This window comes from Ptychodera flava, chromosome 4 (assembly GCF_041260155.1).
Source record: "Ptychodera flava strain L36383 chromosome 4, AS_Pfla_20210202, whole genome shotgun sequence".
In the NCBI taxonomy this organism is placed as follows: domain Eukaryota; kingdom Metazoa; phylum Hemichordata; class Enteropneusta; family Ptychoderidae; genus Ptychodera; species Ptychodera flava.
Window position 1 is genome coordinate 47,168,810 of NC_091931.1, and position 15,918 is coordinate 47,184,727.

General features: G+C 36.7%; 1 protein-coding gene and 1 long non-coding RNA gene across 2 annotated transcripts in view; both read left to right on the forward strand.

Moving 5' to 3' along the window:
- Positions 1-2,051: 2,051 nt before the first annotated feature.
- Positions 2,052-15,918, forward strand: part of LOC139131998 (glycine receptor subunit alphaZ1-like) — a 30,455-nt gene continuing 16,588 nt past the window's right edge. The window contains exon 1 of the mRNA XM_070698353.1: positions 2,052-2,285. Coding sequence (XP_070554454.1) covers positions 2,248-2,285 — 38 coding nt within the window. The 5' untranslated portion in view covers positions 2,052-2,247. The remainder of the gene's footprint in view (positions 2,286-15,918) is intronic.
- LOC139131999 (uncharacterized) lies at positions 3,734-12,269 on the forward strand. Its single transcript, XR_011552228.1, has 4 exons — positions 3,734-3,954; positions 5,543-5,685; positions 6,164-6,246; positions 7,902-12,269. It is a non-coding gene; the product is annotated as an uncharacterized lncRNA (long non-coding RNA).

A 15,918-nucleotide genomic window follows, 5' to 3' on the forward strand; every position in this document is an offset into this window, starting at 1 on the left:
TTGGGATAATTGGATTTTCATATTTTTCAAATTTCTCAAAAGTGTTAGGTGCCGTACAGCTGAATGTTGCAATATCGCAAATAACTCATAAAAACAAGTGTGTAACGTAAATAGAAAAGCAGATGAGATTACATTTGTAGATGAAATTTACATTACTTCACCATCTAATTATCCCAAATTAGTTCCAATCGTGTTACACCTGGGTGTCACTCTCACCGCTTGGAAACTTGTCATGTCTAAATTTAAAAAAAACCTCGCCAATCAAAAACTATGAGAAATTTAAGTAACAAAATAAAAAACTAAATATAAGATTAAGAAATAAGAAAAATGTAATGACATTCCTGTTAGAAACACGTCGATCGAACTTGCACCTCAGTAATACGTGAAGCCACACGTGCTTGATGACATTGAAAATCCATTTTCACAATAATATCGTTATTTTTCAAACAATGATGTGAACCTTGTGTTTTGATCTTGTTCTGGCGATGTCTGACAGTCACATTGCTGACCATCGACCATGAACAGATATTGAAGATATAACAGAGGCCAATCAGGACATTTTATATTGTCAATTTGGTATAGTGTTTGACTGTCGCAGCGTCAGCCGAGGGCGCTGATACAACCCGCAGATGACGAATCTAATTATGGCTGATGACGCTGAACGTTGATGTTAATTATGACACCAACTGGAGATAGTAAAACGAATGGTAACAACAACTATCGATGTATATTAAGTTCTTTACGGCTGAAGTTGTTTAAATAACTGTCAATATATTCTGAGAGGGTTTTATTGCGACGTTATTTATCAATACACTGCAAAGCTCTACTGACATTGAAGAGATTAAGTCGAGACGAAAATAAACTAATCGGTGCAATCCACATAAATACTGATAATTGAACAGAAGAATAACATATTTATCACAGGTGAACAATAGTAAACATAATTCAAACATCTTAAAGGGACACAGTCGACCATTTTTCATGAATTATGTTTGTTACGAGATACTACTTATATTGTTTGACATGTTGAAAGATACTGAATAAATGGGTAAACATGTATATATTCGACCCGGTTATAGACAAATTAAATGAAATTATGGCGAAAATGAATTAATGGTCATGACCATTAATTTATTCATTTTCGCGATGGTTTCATGCATCGTGTCTAAACCCGGGGTCGAATATGCATGGTCACCCATTCACTCAGCATCTTTCAACATGTCAAACAATATAAGTAGTATCTCGTATCAAACACAATTCATAGAAAAATGACCGACTTTGTCCCTTTAAAGTAGCGGCTCAGCTATATGTAAACTAAAATGAATTCCCAAATGACGTTAAAGTTGCAGCTTTGTCAATAAAATTGGCATTCTGTAGAGCCGTGCAGGTTGACACATGCGTGAAATACTCTTTAATATCGTGATATCGCTGTTTTCTTGACTGAGGTGTATCTGTTTGAATTTCGAGGGTGGTGCTTTCATTATAAGGGCTTTCTGGCAACGTCCTCATTTACTACTGGATATTGAATTATGTTGAATTGGACATAATTGCCTTGAATTTGAAAATAAAATCAAAACTGTGTATTCTTCGAGAACAATATCCTTAATTTCCTCTTTGGGCTTTTAAAAAGTCTTAATCGTTAGGCAATACTCATCAGATGGGCAACTGTATATGCTGATCTGAGGAGTGCACGATCAAAGGGAAGCTACCGACGTATTTGTATTGTCAATGTAGGTCCATATATTGACGTTACTCAGGTAACTTTATCTGTTTACATATGCAAAACACACTATCGATGCACTGCACTGCGCTTTAAACGTGACTAAAATGTATTAGTTTAATTGAAACGTGTTCTTCTCAGTTTTTCTCCCCTCGATAATTGCACAAAGTTCGAACGTCACTGGTGTCCTTCGTCCTGCATCTGTGAAGAGCTTCTGCAGCCTGCATCTAAAATATTGCATAGAGTTAGAGCAGCAAGTGGAAACATATGGCCATAGAACGTTGTCAGACTGAGTAAAACGTCACATATGTGAACACGTGATCTCCCGCATATTGGCGTCGACGCGTCGGCGGTATCACCTGCAAAGCAGTGTGTGCTGTCACATAACGCTGTGGTGTTGTCGCGCCTTCCATCGAATTCTGTGTCCTGACGGTAGATTAATGTAGCTCGATGGATTTCACACGAACATAGGAGATGTACACAACGTGTTTGTAGTGAATTCATATCATCATACCGACGTAACAGACATGCATTTCAAAATACACGCAGCTCAAATTCTGCTCAGGTAGGTACTCGATAAGTTTTCATCTTAAAGCTTCTTCCAAACAATAAGTAATGGAATATTTTGTGGGATAAAATCTTAGGATATTGAATTCACTGTTTAGTGTTTGTTTACGTACATGTACGAAGCGTCAGACGCACTCCTAAATTCATCCCGTCAAAGGCAACTACTCTATGGAAATAATTGCAATAAATATAATCGAGTGCCACTTGTTCAACATAATGCACAAGCCAAATAACATGTTCCGTTCGACATTTCTTAAAACTGTCAACGGTGACGTTGACAGCCGACAGACAAATGTGGTGTGTCACGATACACTGTGCGTGGTGTTTCAGAAAAAACGTGATGGGCTCCTCTCCAGTAGTCAGCGGAGGATAGTACTCGTCTAGCGTGGAAACACAGAGTCCAAAATCATTGTCTAAAAACCTTGTGACGTCGACATGCCGTTCTATTGTGATGCGTTTGACAATGGTTGGTATACTCGCCTGCTGTGTAATGTATCGAAATTAGCAAGTACATCGTATGCACTCATTATTGTCGTCAATTAACATTTTTATTGACCTGATATGCCCCAAATACATTTAAACTCGCCATGTCTGCGTTTAGGTAATAAGAGAGATTTGATATTCAGCATGTCTATGTCTAGGTAATAATAAGTATTTCGATGGAGAGCAAAAAACTTGCATCCTGGTATGTGCGTTGTTCTTATATGTCGAACAAATTCAAATATCAATAAAATGGAACGAGAACATGGACTAGAGGTTTCCGAACTGTTTAATCGTCGTGCTCGTCATTGTAGCTTTTCCAATTCGTATCATCCTCGGTGTCAGGTATGAGAATGGAAAATGTACACCATTATTACATCATTGAAAAGGCATATAGAAGGATTACAGAGCCTTAGTAAACAGTAAAACCACGTTCTTTTGATCGCATCATTGAAACTAAAATAAACTCAGAAAAATGGATAGGTCAATGTCATATTATTCTTAACAATAACATTAACACTGATTTAATAAACATTTCTTACACACGATGTAGGAAATATTACTTTTTGATTTTGACCGAAAAGAAATTCGATAGATTTAAATGTATTATGTATGCGTGGAAACAAATGGGAGTACGTTATCGTTTTTGTATATCCAACGGATAATTCGACTCGTTGAGTGACCTTGAATTTGGATTTGAATGTCAAACTTCTGTCCTTTGGAGTTTATTGTAGAAGGTTCATCATCATCATCATATTTATTCAGTACTATAGGCCACCGGCCTTAATGTACAATTTTCATATTGAAAAGTTACAGTCACTTGAGGTTTTAGACAAAGTTACATTTCTAGTTTCCATTGCCAGCAGACGCTGACGTTGTTTAGAAGCATGGAATACATATTTGCTAGATTTTCCAAGATGCTCTCATTTTCTGATTGTAATAATCGACTAAATTTCCATTTTATAGCAGGTGTGTAGTAAAATTGAGGAATGAAACGGGCTCTGAGATTTTCATATTGAGTACAGACCAGGACAAAGTGAAATTCGTCTTCTATACAATTACAATTAAATGGACACAATCTATCATGAAGTGGAATTCCAAGTTCTCTTCCTTTTTGAACTAGGAGATTATGGGATGATACCCGAAGACGGGCTAAAGCCTTGCGATATACAGTAGTCTGAATACATGTAAGATATTTCTCACATTTAAAAGCATTTTTAAAATTTACATATGTACGGAGACTACAGCTACTCTCTATCTCTGATTGCCATTCTTGCATTGCGATATCACAACACCTTTCTAAACTGTTGAAGTAAATAAGTACAATCGATTGTTGCTGATTTATCCAGAAGTCACCAAAACCATATGTATACAACAAATGTTTTACATATAAAGCCCAACAGTTTACACTTTTTTCTGCTCGATCATACTGGTACTTGTAACAATCATAGACAATTTCAGGGCATTCAGGGTGAAGACATCTTATCCAATAACGTAAAATTTCCATATCAAGGTAAGTTTTAATGGGATATCTTCCCAATTCTCCTCTTACAGCAGAGTTTGTTGTGTTCACATTTACACCTAACAGAAATTTGCAGAATTTATGCTGGATTTTTTCAACATCGACACAATCTCGTGTCCCCCAAATAGCACCACCATAAAGAAGGATAGGAAGTATCTTACAATCAATATGTGAAATGCAATGTTAGGATGAAGCCCATCAAATCTGTATAAAGTGCTCTCAAGATTGTACAAAGCCTTCCTGGCTTGATCTGCAATGTATTTTTGTGCCTGATACCAGACACCTGAACTTGAAAGAATGACCCCTAAATAGTTATACTTTGAAACTACTTCAATTTCTTTACATCCCCAGTACCATTTCTCGGTCTTTTTTAGGCGACCTCCTTTTCGAAACACATTTTCTTGCTTTTGCCAAGGTTTACTGTCAATCTCCAACGTTTACAATAATCATAAAGACGGTTAAGGAGTCGCTGCAAACCATTTAGGGTGCTACTAAAGAGAGACAGATCGTCAGCGAGTACAGAAGCTTTAACGTATAAGAGTACACAACAGTTTCTGTACCACATTTCAATGCTTCTTCCAAGTCATTAATATAAAAACAAAACAAAAGTGGAGAAATGACAGATCCCTGTTGTACACCAGTACTGATTTCAAAGAAATCACTTATACCTTGGGGAGATTTTACAGCAGCTTTCACATGTGAATACATAGAGTAAAGAGATGAAAAAAATTTGCCCCTTATCCCTTTCTTGGCCAGTTTATAAAATAATGAATAATGGTGAATCCTATCAAAAGCCTTTTCAAAGTCTATGAAAGCACAGTAGAAACGACTATTTAAATGAAATACATATTTTTCAATAAGAGTACGTAAAATAAAAACATTATCAATGGTACTTCTCTGTTTTCGAAAACCACTTTGCGCTTCCACCAACTTACTGTATTTGTCAAACCAACTTTGGAGCCTTTCTGTCATAATATATGTATAGATTTTGCCGATTGCATTTAAGAGCATTATACCACGATAATTACCTGGAATATCTTTACAACCTTTTTTATGAATCGGACTAATTAGGCCTACTGCCCATTGTTTGGGAAAAACACCTTTGTCCAAAATTCCATTGAAAAGAACACAGAGCATATCATACATTTCCTGGGGTGCATATTTCCAAAATTCCAAAGGAATACCATCTGTTCCAGGAGCTTTGTTATTTTTCAACTTATTTACACTATTTTTGATTTCATTCATATCTATAGGACAGTTTAATTCAGAGCAGTCAATATCTACATCACTGAAATCATCAAAATTAAGCTGCTCTACAAAGTCCTGGACAGAAGTATAGAACTCTTCCACACCCTCTACTTCCATTTGTTCTGGATTGAACAAGGCACTGAAATAAGTATGCCACTCTTCCCTTGTAATATTACTTGAGATACCAGTTGAACTTTGACTCAATTTCTGCCAAAACAATTTGAGTTTGGCTGCATAGCTAAAAATTCTAATTCTTCACGTTTCTGTTTTTGATACGAGGACTTTTTACTGCGTAACAAGCGTCTATAGTCAGCTTTCATCTGAATATAACGATTCAAACTATCCTGGCTACGAAATTTTCTGAAATTATTCAAAGAACTATAGACTTCCCTCTTTGTATTCAAACACTCCTTGTCAAACCAAGGATTCTGTCTATTACCTGTATATTGTGTATGCTTAAATTTCATTTCCTTGCTGCAAGAATATATAATTTTACAGAGACAATCAGCTGCACTATCAAAATTTTCACATGCAATACACTCATAGAAAGTTTGACACATGTGCTCCACATTATCTGTATTGAAATTATCATAATATTGGTCTTTTTTCTCTGGAATCCATTTCAGTCTCGAGAAATTACTGTTATGAGTATTTGTGCCAGAAGTGACATGGACTGTGTGAACCAGAAAAGTGAGGTCAAAACATAAAGGTAAGTGATCTGACTCAATACGGTCATCAACTTTAAATTCCAAAAAATTACAAAACATATTTGCTGTGGTGAGAACATAATCATTTACACAGGTCCCAATACTGGATACATATGTAAGATTACCAACTCCTTTGTCTTGACATAGCCTACCATTTACAACAGCAATATCTACCCTAGAGCAAAATTCCAAAAGTTGTGCACCATAATTATTTACCACGTTATCCTGTGAAGTTCTAGGTGGTAACTGATAATTACAATTTACTGAATCATCAATTGGGAGATAATCTGAATCAAACTCAATACTTTCTGAAATATTACCAATTCTCCCATTAAAATCTCCTGCAATAATTACATCACAATTGTAATGAGTAGTATACTTTATCAGATCAGACTCTAAATTATCAAAGAAACTCTTATCTGCAAATTTTGAACCCTCTGGAGGACGGTACACTCCAGCAATCAATAAACGTGGGTTGTTGTTTTTCGTAAGTACAGACCAAACTATATTTGTAGATGTACACGAGAGAGGTTTAAGTTCAAAACCACAGCTGTTATTTTCACGAAAAAAATTAATATACCACCAGAGGCTCTCCCGTAATTACTTTTCTTTACTCCAGGAGCCTGAATATTCTTATAACCATCGAAAGAAATCTTATCTTGCTTTGAAAGCCATGTTTCTGTCAGACATATAAAATCAAATTGTTGGATATATTCACGAAAATCAGCATTACCAAGTTTTTCCAGCAAGCCATTTACATTCCAAACTAGAAATTTCAAATGAGCAAAGTCAGCTTTAATACTTTCTTCTGAAGTTGTGCTACTGAAAACCCTGGATACATTACTCTGGCCGTGGCCAAAACCCTAGTCGGCTCTGCTTTGTGTTTCGTCAACAGGGTGTAAAGGACGGACCTTTTTGGTAAACTCATCGTATACATATATTACACCATTTACTTTCAGTTTATCATATACAAATTTTACTGATTTCCCTTCTGTACGAGCTTCTTCTGCGTACTTGCTTAGTTTCCTTCGTATTTCCCTCACCCGTGGAGTGTAATCTTCTCCAATGCGATAATCAGATCCTTTAAGTCTGTATGCCGCTCGTAGAATTTTCTCTCGCTGCTTGAAGCTGGAAAACTTCGCTATAATGGTTGCGGGTGGCTGCGGGCGTATATGAGGCGATGTACACGTTCAAAGTCCGGAGCCTCTTCGATTTGCAGCTTTTCTTTAATAAAGTCTGTCAAAATCTGCTCAGTAAGCGACCAAGGTTCTTCCCCAGCTTGCTCAACTCCGTAAATAATCAAATTGTTTCGTTTCATTTGTGCCTGAGTTTTATCCAATTCATATTCCATTTTACCAAGCCTGTTACGTAACCCTTCGTTTTCTTCTGACAATTTAGCCATGGCTTCGCTATTTTCTCGCACTCCACCACGCAATTCTATAACTTCACCTGTTAACTTTCGTACTCTGTCATCTACTGTCTTTATTTGAGTAGATATTTCTTTCCTCAAACCTCTTATTTCAGCCATTACATCGCTCAGTGTACAGGCGGTACTACCGTTTGCATTGTTGTCGGACGCAACATGGCTGCCGTCACTATCATCGCTCAACTCACCGGAGACAGGTGTACTAGTAACGTCACTTGATTTATTTTTCAGGGCTTCGGTGATGCTTCTCTGTTGGGCCCCTCTCGTCGACTTCCTTGGACCGGGGTTTAACTCAACGTCACCGGATAACAACAAAAGGAGGAGTAGTAATACAACTTTCCAACTTCGAAGCTCGCGCTCAACACGTACCACCAGAGTCATCACTGTACACGTATACGCACACGTGAGGAAGCCATCTTGAGCAGAGGACTGAGACGAACGAGCATCGTGATCTTTACATGCCATTTTAACGAGCATGTTATCGTATTTCGGCAAAAGAAACCACCAGTTGCCGGCCAACACACTTCAAGATAGTCTAGCAGAACAAATTTAACAAAATTTCTCCCGTAACGTTGAGAAATTTTGAGAGAGAATTCCGTCCATCGGCACCACGAGGAATACTCTACAAGCGCCCTCAAGCGACATCCGTCCTTTGGAGTTTATTGTAGAAGGTTAATTTTGAAGTAATGTCATGAAATTTTAATGTCAGCTCAAACCTGTTGACCTTTTGAACTTTTGTGACAAAAAAGGTATTCTTACCAGCTTAATATCATAAACACAATCAATAATGGCGCATTTTATTGACATATTTATTAAACATAGACATAAAATGGCCACTGACTGTATGTTGTGACATGGCTGCTTTTGACGATCATGTAATGAAATCTACCGTATAGGCTAATAGTGAGCAAATGCTTCCGTTGTTTAACATTTGGAAGATCTCAACTCAATTATCTTGGTTTAATATGGATGAAATTGCAATTTAAAGATCAGCGCGTAAAAGGTTCAAATGTTTTTTTTAAATTATTTTTTTTTATCAAGAATTGTAATCCCTTATACATGTCGCATGTCTACGGTTTTCTGAATGTCATCAGGCACCGTTATCTGGTTGGTATCGCCTGTTCCCCCCGCACCATGGCAAACTCAAGATTGCGTGTACAATTAATGAACCAAGGCCAATATGGTACTATTTTCGTTCGTCTCATGACCCAGTCACTGCCTCTCAATGGGCTTGTACAGGCGTCGTGTCATTACAAGGACATATACTACACTAACGGTATGCTAGCAATCCTTGAGACATTTAAACGTACATGTTTTTCATATTCATGTTGATATTTCACGGTCAGGCATTAATAGCTTTCATTGTAGCAATTGATCCATATGTCATCGATGTACTTATGAGTAGTTGGTACTGGAGGGGACGTGTTGTTGCCTTTTATAAGAGGGACATGGTACATAAAGTCTAAGGATGCCTCGTACTTGAGACGACATACCATTGAGGTCTGACGAATGATCCCTAACGACGAATGTTTCAGATACCTGGCAATGAAGGAAGCATTATGACCACGGGAATTAACTATTCTCCGCAACGGTAGAAAATGGTTGAATTTAATTACACAAGTCATACAGTGGAGCAACTTTATAAATACACGGATATGCAAAATCCGGTTAATTTTTTTCCTTATAACACGACGGATCTCATTTGTTTTTAATGAAAAATGTATGATTGTTGAGTACGGCAGATATATATATTATATATATGCTTCTCGACAGCAAAGTCGTTCACTATCTGTCAAATGGGAGTTTGTTTCTTTCGGCATGGAGAATGTCATTTCAGAGAATGACTTTTTAGAACCACGGTCCCTCTGTGACTGTGTTAGAATCCATAAAATGCTCAGACAAAGTCTTAATGAGCCTATAAATGTATCAATGAATGACCTGATGATAATTCAACACGTATAAACAGCTTTATTTTTACATCCCTAAAAATACCAGTGAATTATTTTATAGGTTGTACAATAACCTGTGTTATTCAACTATTGAACTCGTTCGATAGTCCGCCATCTGTATTTGAACACAAACGTCGTACGGCGACTCGGTCAGTGGCTATACTAGTACCGTTCATCGATTGCTTCAGTTTCTGGAATTCCGCGAACTCGAAATTACAGTGCATTGACTCACCATCGGCTCATCAGTTTAGGTCAACTGCGTGACACCGTACATTAATTTGATTGCTTTATGCAATGTCACAGGTAACGTTGTATCCTAGTCAAGTCACGTATATCGATGCACGCACGGTGATCAAGGATCTGGTTATCAGCAGTAGCTTGTTAATTTACGAACATATCTCAATGAAAATAACCGCTGATCAAGTCTCCTGATGTGAAGGAGAATGCATAAATATCAACGTAATACTATGCATGTGTACAGGACTGATACCTGTAATGAGATTTTTATATTTAAATTTTGACTTCATAGACACTTAAAAGGCCATTTTCTCCCCTGTCTTTCCCCAAATTAGCAGTTTATATGTTGACAACCATGGTTTTTTCGTAAGGGCCTCGGCGATTTGATCAAGAAAATAGCAAGATCGAAAAACCTAAGCTTACCCCAGATCATGTCCGTACTGTAAAGATGTGACTCACACAGTTCATTTATTGAGCCAAATTATCAGTATAACTCAGAACAAATTCATTGAAAGTCGACCAAGTTTTTGTCTTTTTTGATGAAGACTTGTTGATATATTGCATATAATATTCTAGACTTTCACAATCTCTGACGTTGTGTAATTGCATAGATGTTGCGAAATATTGTGTGCCATTAATCACCTACACACAGCTTGTATGGCATGAAACATTGATCAGTTGATTAATATGGTGTTGACTCTACTATAGTTGTAACAGAGCAGAATAACCATAACAAATACAAGGCAATAAAAAACATGGCATACTTTGTCCATGAGTGTGTTGATATTAAAAAAATATTAAAGAAAAACAGTTTTTATTTGCGTAAATGATATTATAAGTCTGTCAATGACGGCTGACTACTTCAGGACTTTTTATTATAGTGCGAAAATATAAGCGACTATACACTCTACTGATTTTAGAGTTGTAAAATTCACGCCAGTCTTTATCTTTTTCCTTTAATAACATTCGTGGTATTTTCGAGTTTTTATCACGAAAATGTACTTTATATTAAACTATGTTCATAAGGAGTATTAATGGATTGGAAACATTAGCATATCCTAAAATCCCTTTTTAAAATTTGGTTAGTCCGTCTGTGGCTGCTCTGAATGCTTTCTTTCACGTGCTCGAGTCATAATGAGATTGATTATGTTGTCTTTTGAAAGTTATTCTTTGTCAACGGCGTTTGAAGCCACCAAGATACAAATTATGTTGTCTTTTGAAAGTTATTCTTTGTCAACGGCGTTTAAAGCCACCAAGATACAAATTATGTTGTCTTTTGAAAGTTATTCTTTGTCAACGGCGTTTAAAGCCACCAAGATACAAATTATGTTGTCTTTTGAAAGTTATTCTTTGTCAACGGCGTTTAAAGCCATCAAGATACAAATTGATTAAAAAAATGATAAAAATACACATCTATAAATAGGACAGAAAAAGCAAATGTGTACAAGACACAAGATGGCAAAAACACAAAAATTACATTGATAGGGATAAAGAAGCAACGTTTTAAAAAAGCTGCCAGTTGTACTGCTATGCAAAAAGATGGCAAATTCGTCCAATGACAGCCTTATCCCTCCTTACACACGAGGCTGAACTCGATTAGTGCGTCGGGCAACTAATTTTTCAGTCTTTTTCTCACATGAAATTTTGTATGATATGGCAGTGTTTCCTTCGCCATAATTTATATCCAGTTGACATGAGAATAATCATTATTATAATTATATTATTATAATAATTTTAAGAAAGGAATGGGGAGACTAAAAAATGAAACACACGAAAACTGTACAAGTACAAATATGATAAATGACATTTTCGAAGATAAATAATCCAAAACGATTATTGGAATGATGAAATATTATATAATGGATACAGTGTCATAATCACAATTGCACCATGCAATATCCTTGTGCAAACATGACATGGAATTTTTTAAAAAACTTTTTCGACCTTTGTTGCTCTTTTATTGATTCTTTAGTGCGCCAAGTAATGAGTATTTAAAGAGTCAATTCAGTTTTAATAAAATAGCAATGACGGCTACAGAAACACTAATTTGGATGTGTGACAACAGAACAAAACAGCTAGCTCAGCTTTCATCCGAGTTTTCATGTTTGTTGAAACAACAGATATCAAAGACAATGTGGATTCTAGTAATATATTGCTTATTTAATTCCTTCATCTGTTTATTGTATTGAATTGTCTTGAATTCCTATGAACTATTCATGACACACTGTTCAAAAAAATTAGAAAGAATAACAATGACACCAGAGTTAAAGAAAACACTTTAAAGCTGATCAAGACAAATGCAAGATATTGTTTCTAGTTTTTCCTGGTTAAGGTATAACGGCTTCGAAAGATTTTTGTGACGAATCATGAACGATAAATAATTTTATGTCAATAAATGGTGAAGTAATTTATATAAAAGAAGAGAAACAGATGATAAAATGTTTTCCGACAATGTTTTCCCTTTACTGCAATATGAACATAACTGTCTACGAAGTGTGTTGTTGTAACTGCCGATGAAGTGTGTTGTTGTAACTGCCCATGAAGTGTGTTGTTGTAACTGCCGATGAAGTGTGTTGTTGTAACCCCTATGAAGTGTGTTGTTGTAACTGCCTATGAAGTGTGTTGTTGTAACTGCCGATGAAGTGTGTCGCTGTAACTGCCTATGAAGTGTGTTCTTGTAACTGCCGATGAAGTGTGTTGTAGTATCTACCGATGAAGTGTGTTGTTGTAACAGTTGTAACTGCCTATGAAGTGTGTTGTTGTAACTGCCGATGAAGTGTGTTGTTGTAACTGCCGATGAAGTGTGTTGTTGTAACCCCTATGAAGTGTGTTGTTGTAACTGCCTATGAAGTGTGTTTTTGTAACTGCCGATGAAGTGTGTCGCTGTAACTGCCTATGAAGTGTGTTCTTGTAACTGCCGATGAAGTGTGTTGTAGTATCTACCGATGAAGTGTGTTGTTGTAACAGTTGTAACTGCCGATGAAGTGTGTTGTTGTAACTGCCGATGAAGTGTGTTGTTGTAACTGCCTATGAAGTGTGTTGTTGTAACTGCCGATGAAGTGTGTCGCCGTAACTGCCTATGAAGTGTGTTGTTGTAACTGCCTATGAAGTGTGATGTTGTAACTACCGATGAAGTGTGTTGTTGTAACAGTTGTAACTGCCGATGAAGTGTGTTGTTGTAACTGCCGATGAAGTGTGTTGTTGTAACTGCCTATGAAGTGTGTTGTTGTAACTGTGTGTTGTTGTAACTGCCGATGAAGTGTCGTTGTAACTGCCTATGAAGTGTGTTGTTGTAACTGCCGATGAAGCGTGTTGTTGTAACTACCGATGAAGTGTGTTGTTGTAACAGCTGTAACTGCCGATGAAGTGTGTTGTTGTAACTGCCGATAAAGTGTGTCGCTGTAACTGCCTATGAAGTGTGTTGTTGTGACTGCCGATGACGTGTGTTGTTGTAACTGCCGATGAAGTTTGTCGTTGTAACTGCCTATGAAGTGTGTTGTTGTAACTACCTATGAAGTGTGTTGTTGTAACTACCGATGAAGTGTGTTGTTGTAACAGTTGTAACTGCCTATGAAGTGTGTTGTTGTAACTGCCGATGAAGTGTGTTGTTGTAACTGCCTATGAAGTGTGTTGTTGTAACTGCCGATGAAGTGTGTTGTTGTAACTGCCTATGAAGTGTGTTGTTGTAACTGCCGATGAAGTGTGTTGTTGTAACTGCCGATGAAGTGTGTTGTTGTAACTGCCGATGAAGTGTGTTGTTGTAACTGCCTATGAAGTGTGTTGTTGTAACTGTGTGTTGTTGTAACTGCCGATGAAGTGTGTCGCTGTAACTGCCTATGAAGTGTGTTCTTGTAACTGCCGATGAAGTGTGTTGTGTTGTTGTAACAGTTGTAACTGCCGATGAAGTGTGTTGTTGTAACTGCCGATGAAGTGTGTTGTTGTAACTGCCTATGAAGTGTGTTGTTGTAACTGCCGATGAAGTGTGTCGCTGTAACTGCCTATGAAGTGTGTTGTTGTAACTGCCTATGAAGTGTGTTGTTGTAACTGCCGATGAAGTGTGTTGTTGTAATAGTTGTAACTGCCGATGAAGTGTGTTGTTGTAACTGCCGATGAAGTGTGTTGTTGTAACTGCCGATGAAGTGTGTCGTTGTAACTGCCTATGAAGTGTGTTGTTGTAACTGCCTATACTGCCGATGAAGTGTGTTGTTGTGGCTGCCTATGTAGTGTGTAGTGTGACTGATATGAATCAAATCGAAATGACTTACTGTACGACAGTGCGACAACTGTATCACTTGAAGAATGTTATTTCTAGAACTAAACACGAAACTATGAAGAATCGATTTCTAGAATCTATTTCTAGAACTAAACATTGAAAAAATCAAAGGTTGCTTTCATTTATCTCTTTTAATCAACGCGTAACTCATTATTATATCGTAAAAAGGCTGAATAAGATTTCCCCAATACAAAGCAATGAAAAGAATGGGGAAGTCTTTGCGTCTTTTTTACGACATTTAAAACATAATTCCAATATTAGGCAAAAGAAGGAGCTTCTAATCTAATAATAGATTTCATTATCTTGCCGGCTCTGTGGGAATATCATATCTCAATCAACGAAGCTATGGACGTTTTTATTCAATTTATTTTCATCATGCCTTAAAGTTTGCTGTATTGTTTCTGTATTTTCACTTATTAAATCTATTTTTATATTATCTTTACTCCGCAATTAGCGGTTGTGAAATATCCACATTTAAATTAAAGCTTTAGTAACACCATTCAGTGTTGCTGAATTGGACACAGTATTGCCGTATTTTATAATTTGACACCTTACCTTTTTTATGTGACAACTAATCTATGGCCTTGAGTAAGCTGTCTCCGTGCTCTGTACTTTTGGCACCCCATTTTTGTGATAAATACTTGGACACCCTAACTTCTTGTTTTGTACTGGGCCACCCTATCTTCGTGTTATGTTTTTTGAGAGCCTGTCCTGTGTTGTTTACCTCGACACCCGATCCTCCTGTAATATACTTTAATCGCCTATCTTTTAATTTTATCTTGTACACCTTATCTTTAACTGTGTATTTAGGTATCCTAACCGACGTCACTATACTTGGTTTGTCTTAGGCACCCAATCTTCATGTTGGGGTACCTAGATATACCATTTCCTTTTCTTGGCGTTTGCTTCTTGAATATTTTACATACATTGTATCAAAACTCTAGAAATGAGGCATTATAGGGTGGCTGGACAAGATGGCGTGTCATCAAGCAATGAAAGCTACAATGACAGATATATTTTGCTGTGCCATGCCACGTAATAAAAAAGATTTATCAATTTGTGTGAAGTAAGACTGAGAAGAATGAGCGTAGGGTTGGTAGGGTTTGTGTGGCATTTGAAATGCAAAAATGTCATATCAAACATTTCATCTATGCAAGCTTGCATAATTCAAGTGATGGACCAATCTGTAATATTGCTCCTTGAATTTTATTGTCCTTTAACGACATGTTATTATGAATTGTGTGTCATCTGGCCCCAGACGAAAAGATTTTCATGGAATTTTGTATTGTTATTTAAAACAGCGACCTCGTGTGTAAGGTGATGGATTAGTTAGAATGTAACTGTTGCCATCTCCGGTGAAAGGTGGCTATAAATAATTTTTGAACTCTAATTCTCTCTGAGTAGCAGCTGCATAATAATAATCTCAACTTCGAACAGCGATGGAGAAGCAAATAACACTGCATCATGAGATGAATTATGCCCAATTAAACTGTTTAGATTACCTGATAAAACATCTATATATAGTATCGAATGCAAAATTTCTGTTACGAAAAACATTATCATTGCCGCCATCTGTATGGTAAGTTTTGGAATCCAATGTAAGTAACTTAAATTAATATAGGCGAAAAAGACAAGACAGGTGCACGTCAATTAAACGACTTAAAAAACGAACAAGAAAAAAGAAGAGTAAGTTGTGAAAATTTTCAACAACTTTGCAAAACGTAACGTATAACTTTATGTATGTTCAAGTGACAGAATGTATAAATAACGTCACCTTTTGTAACATGTA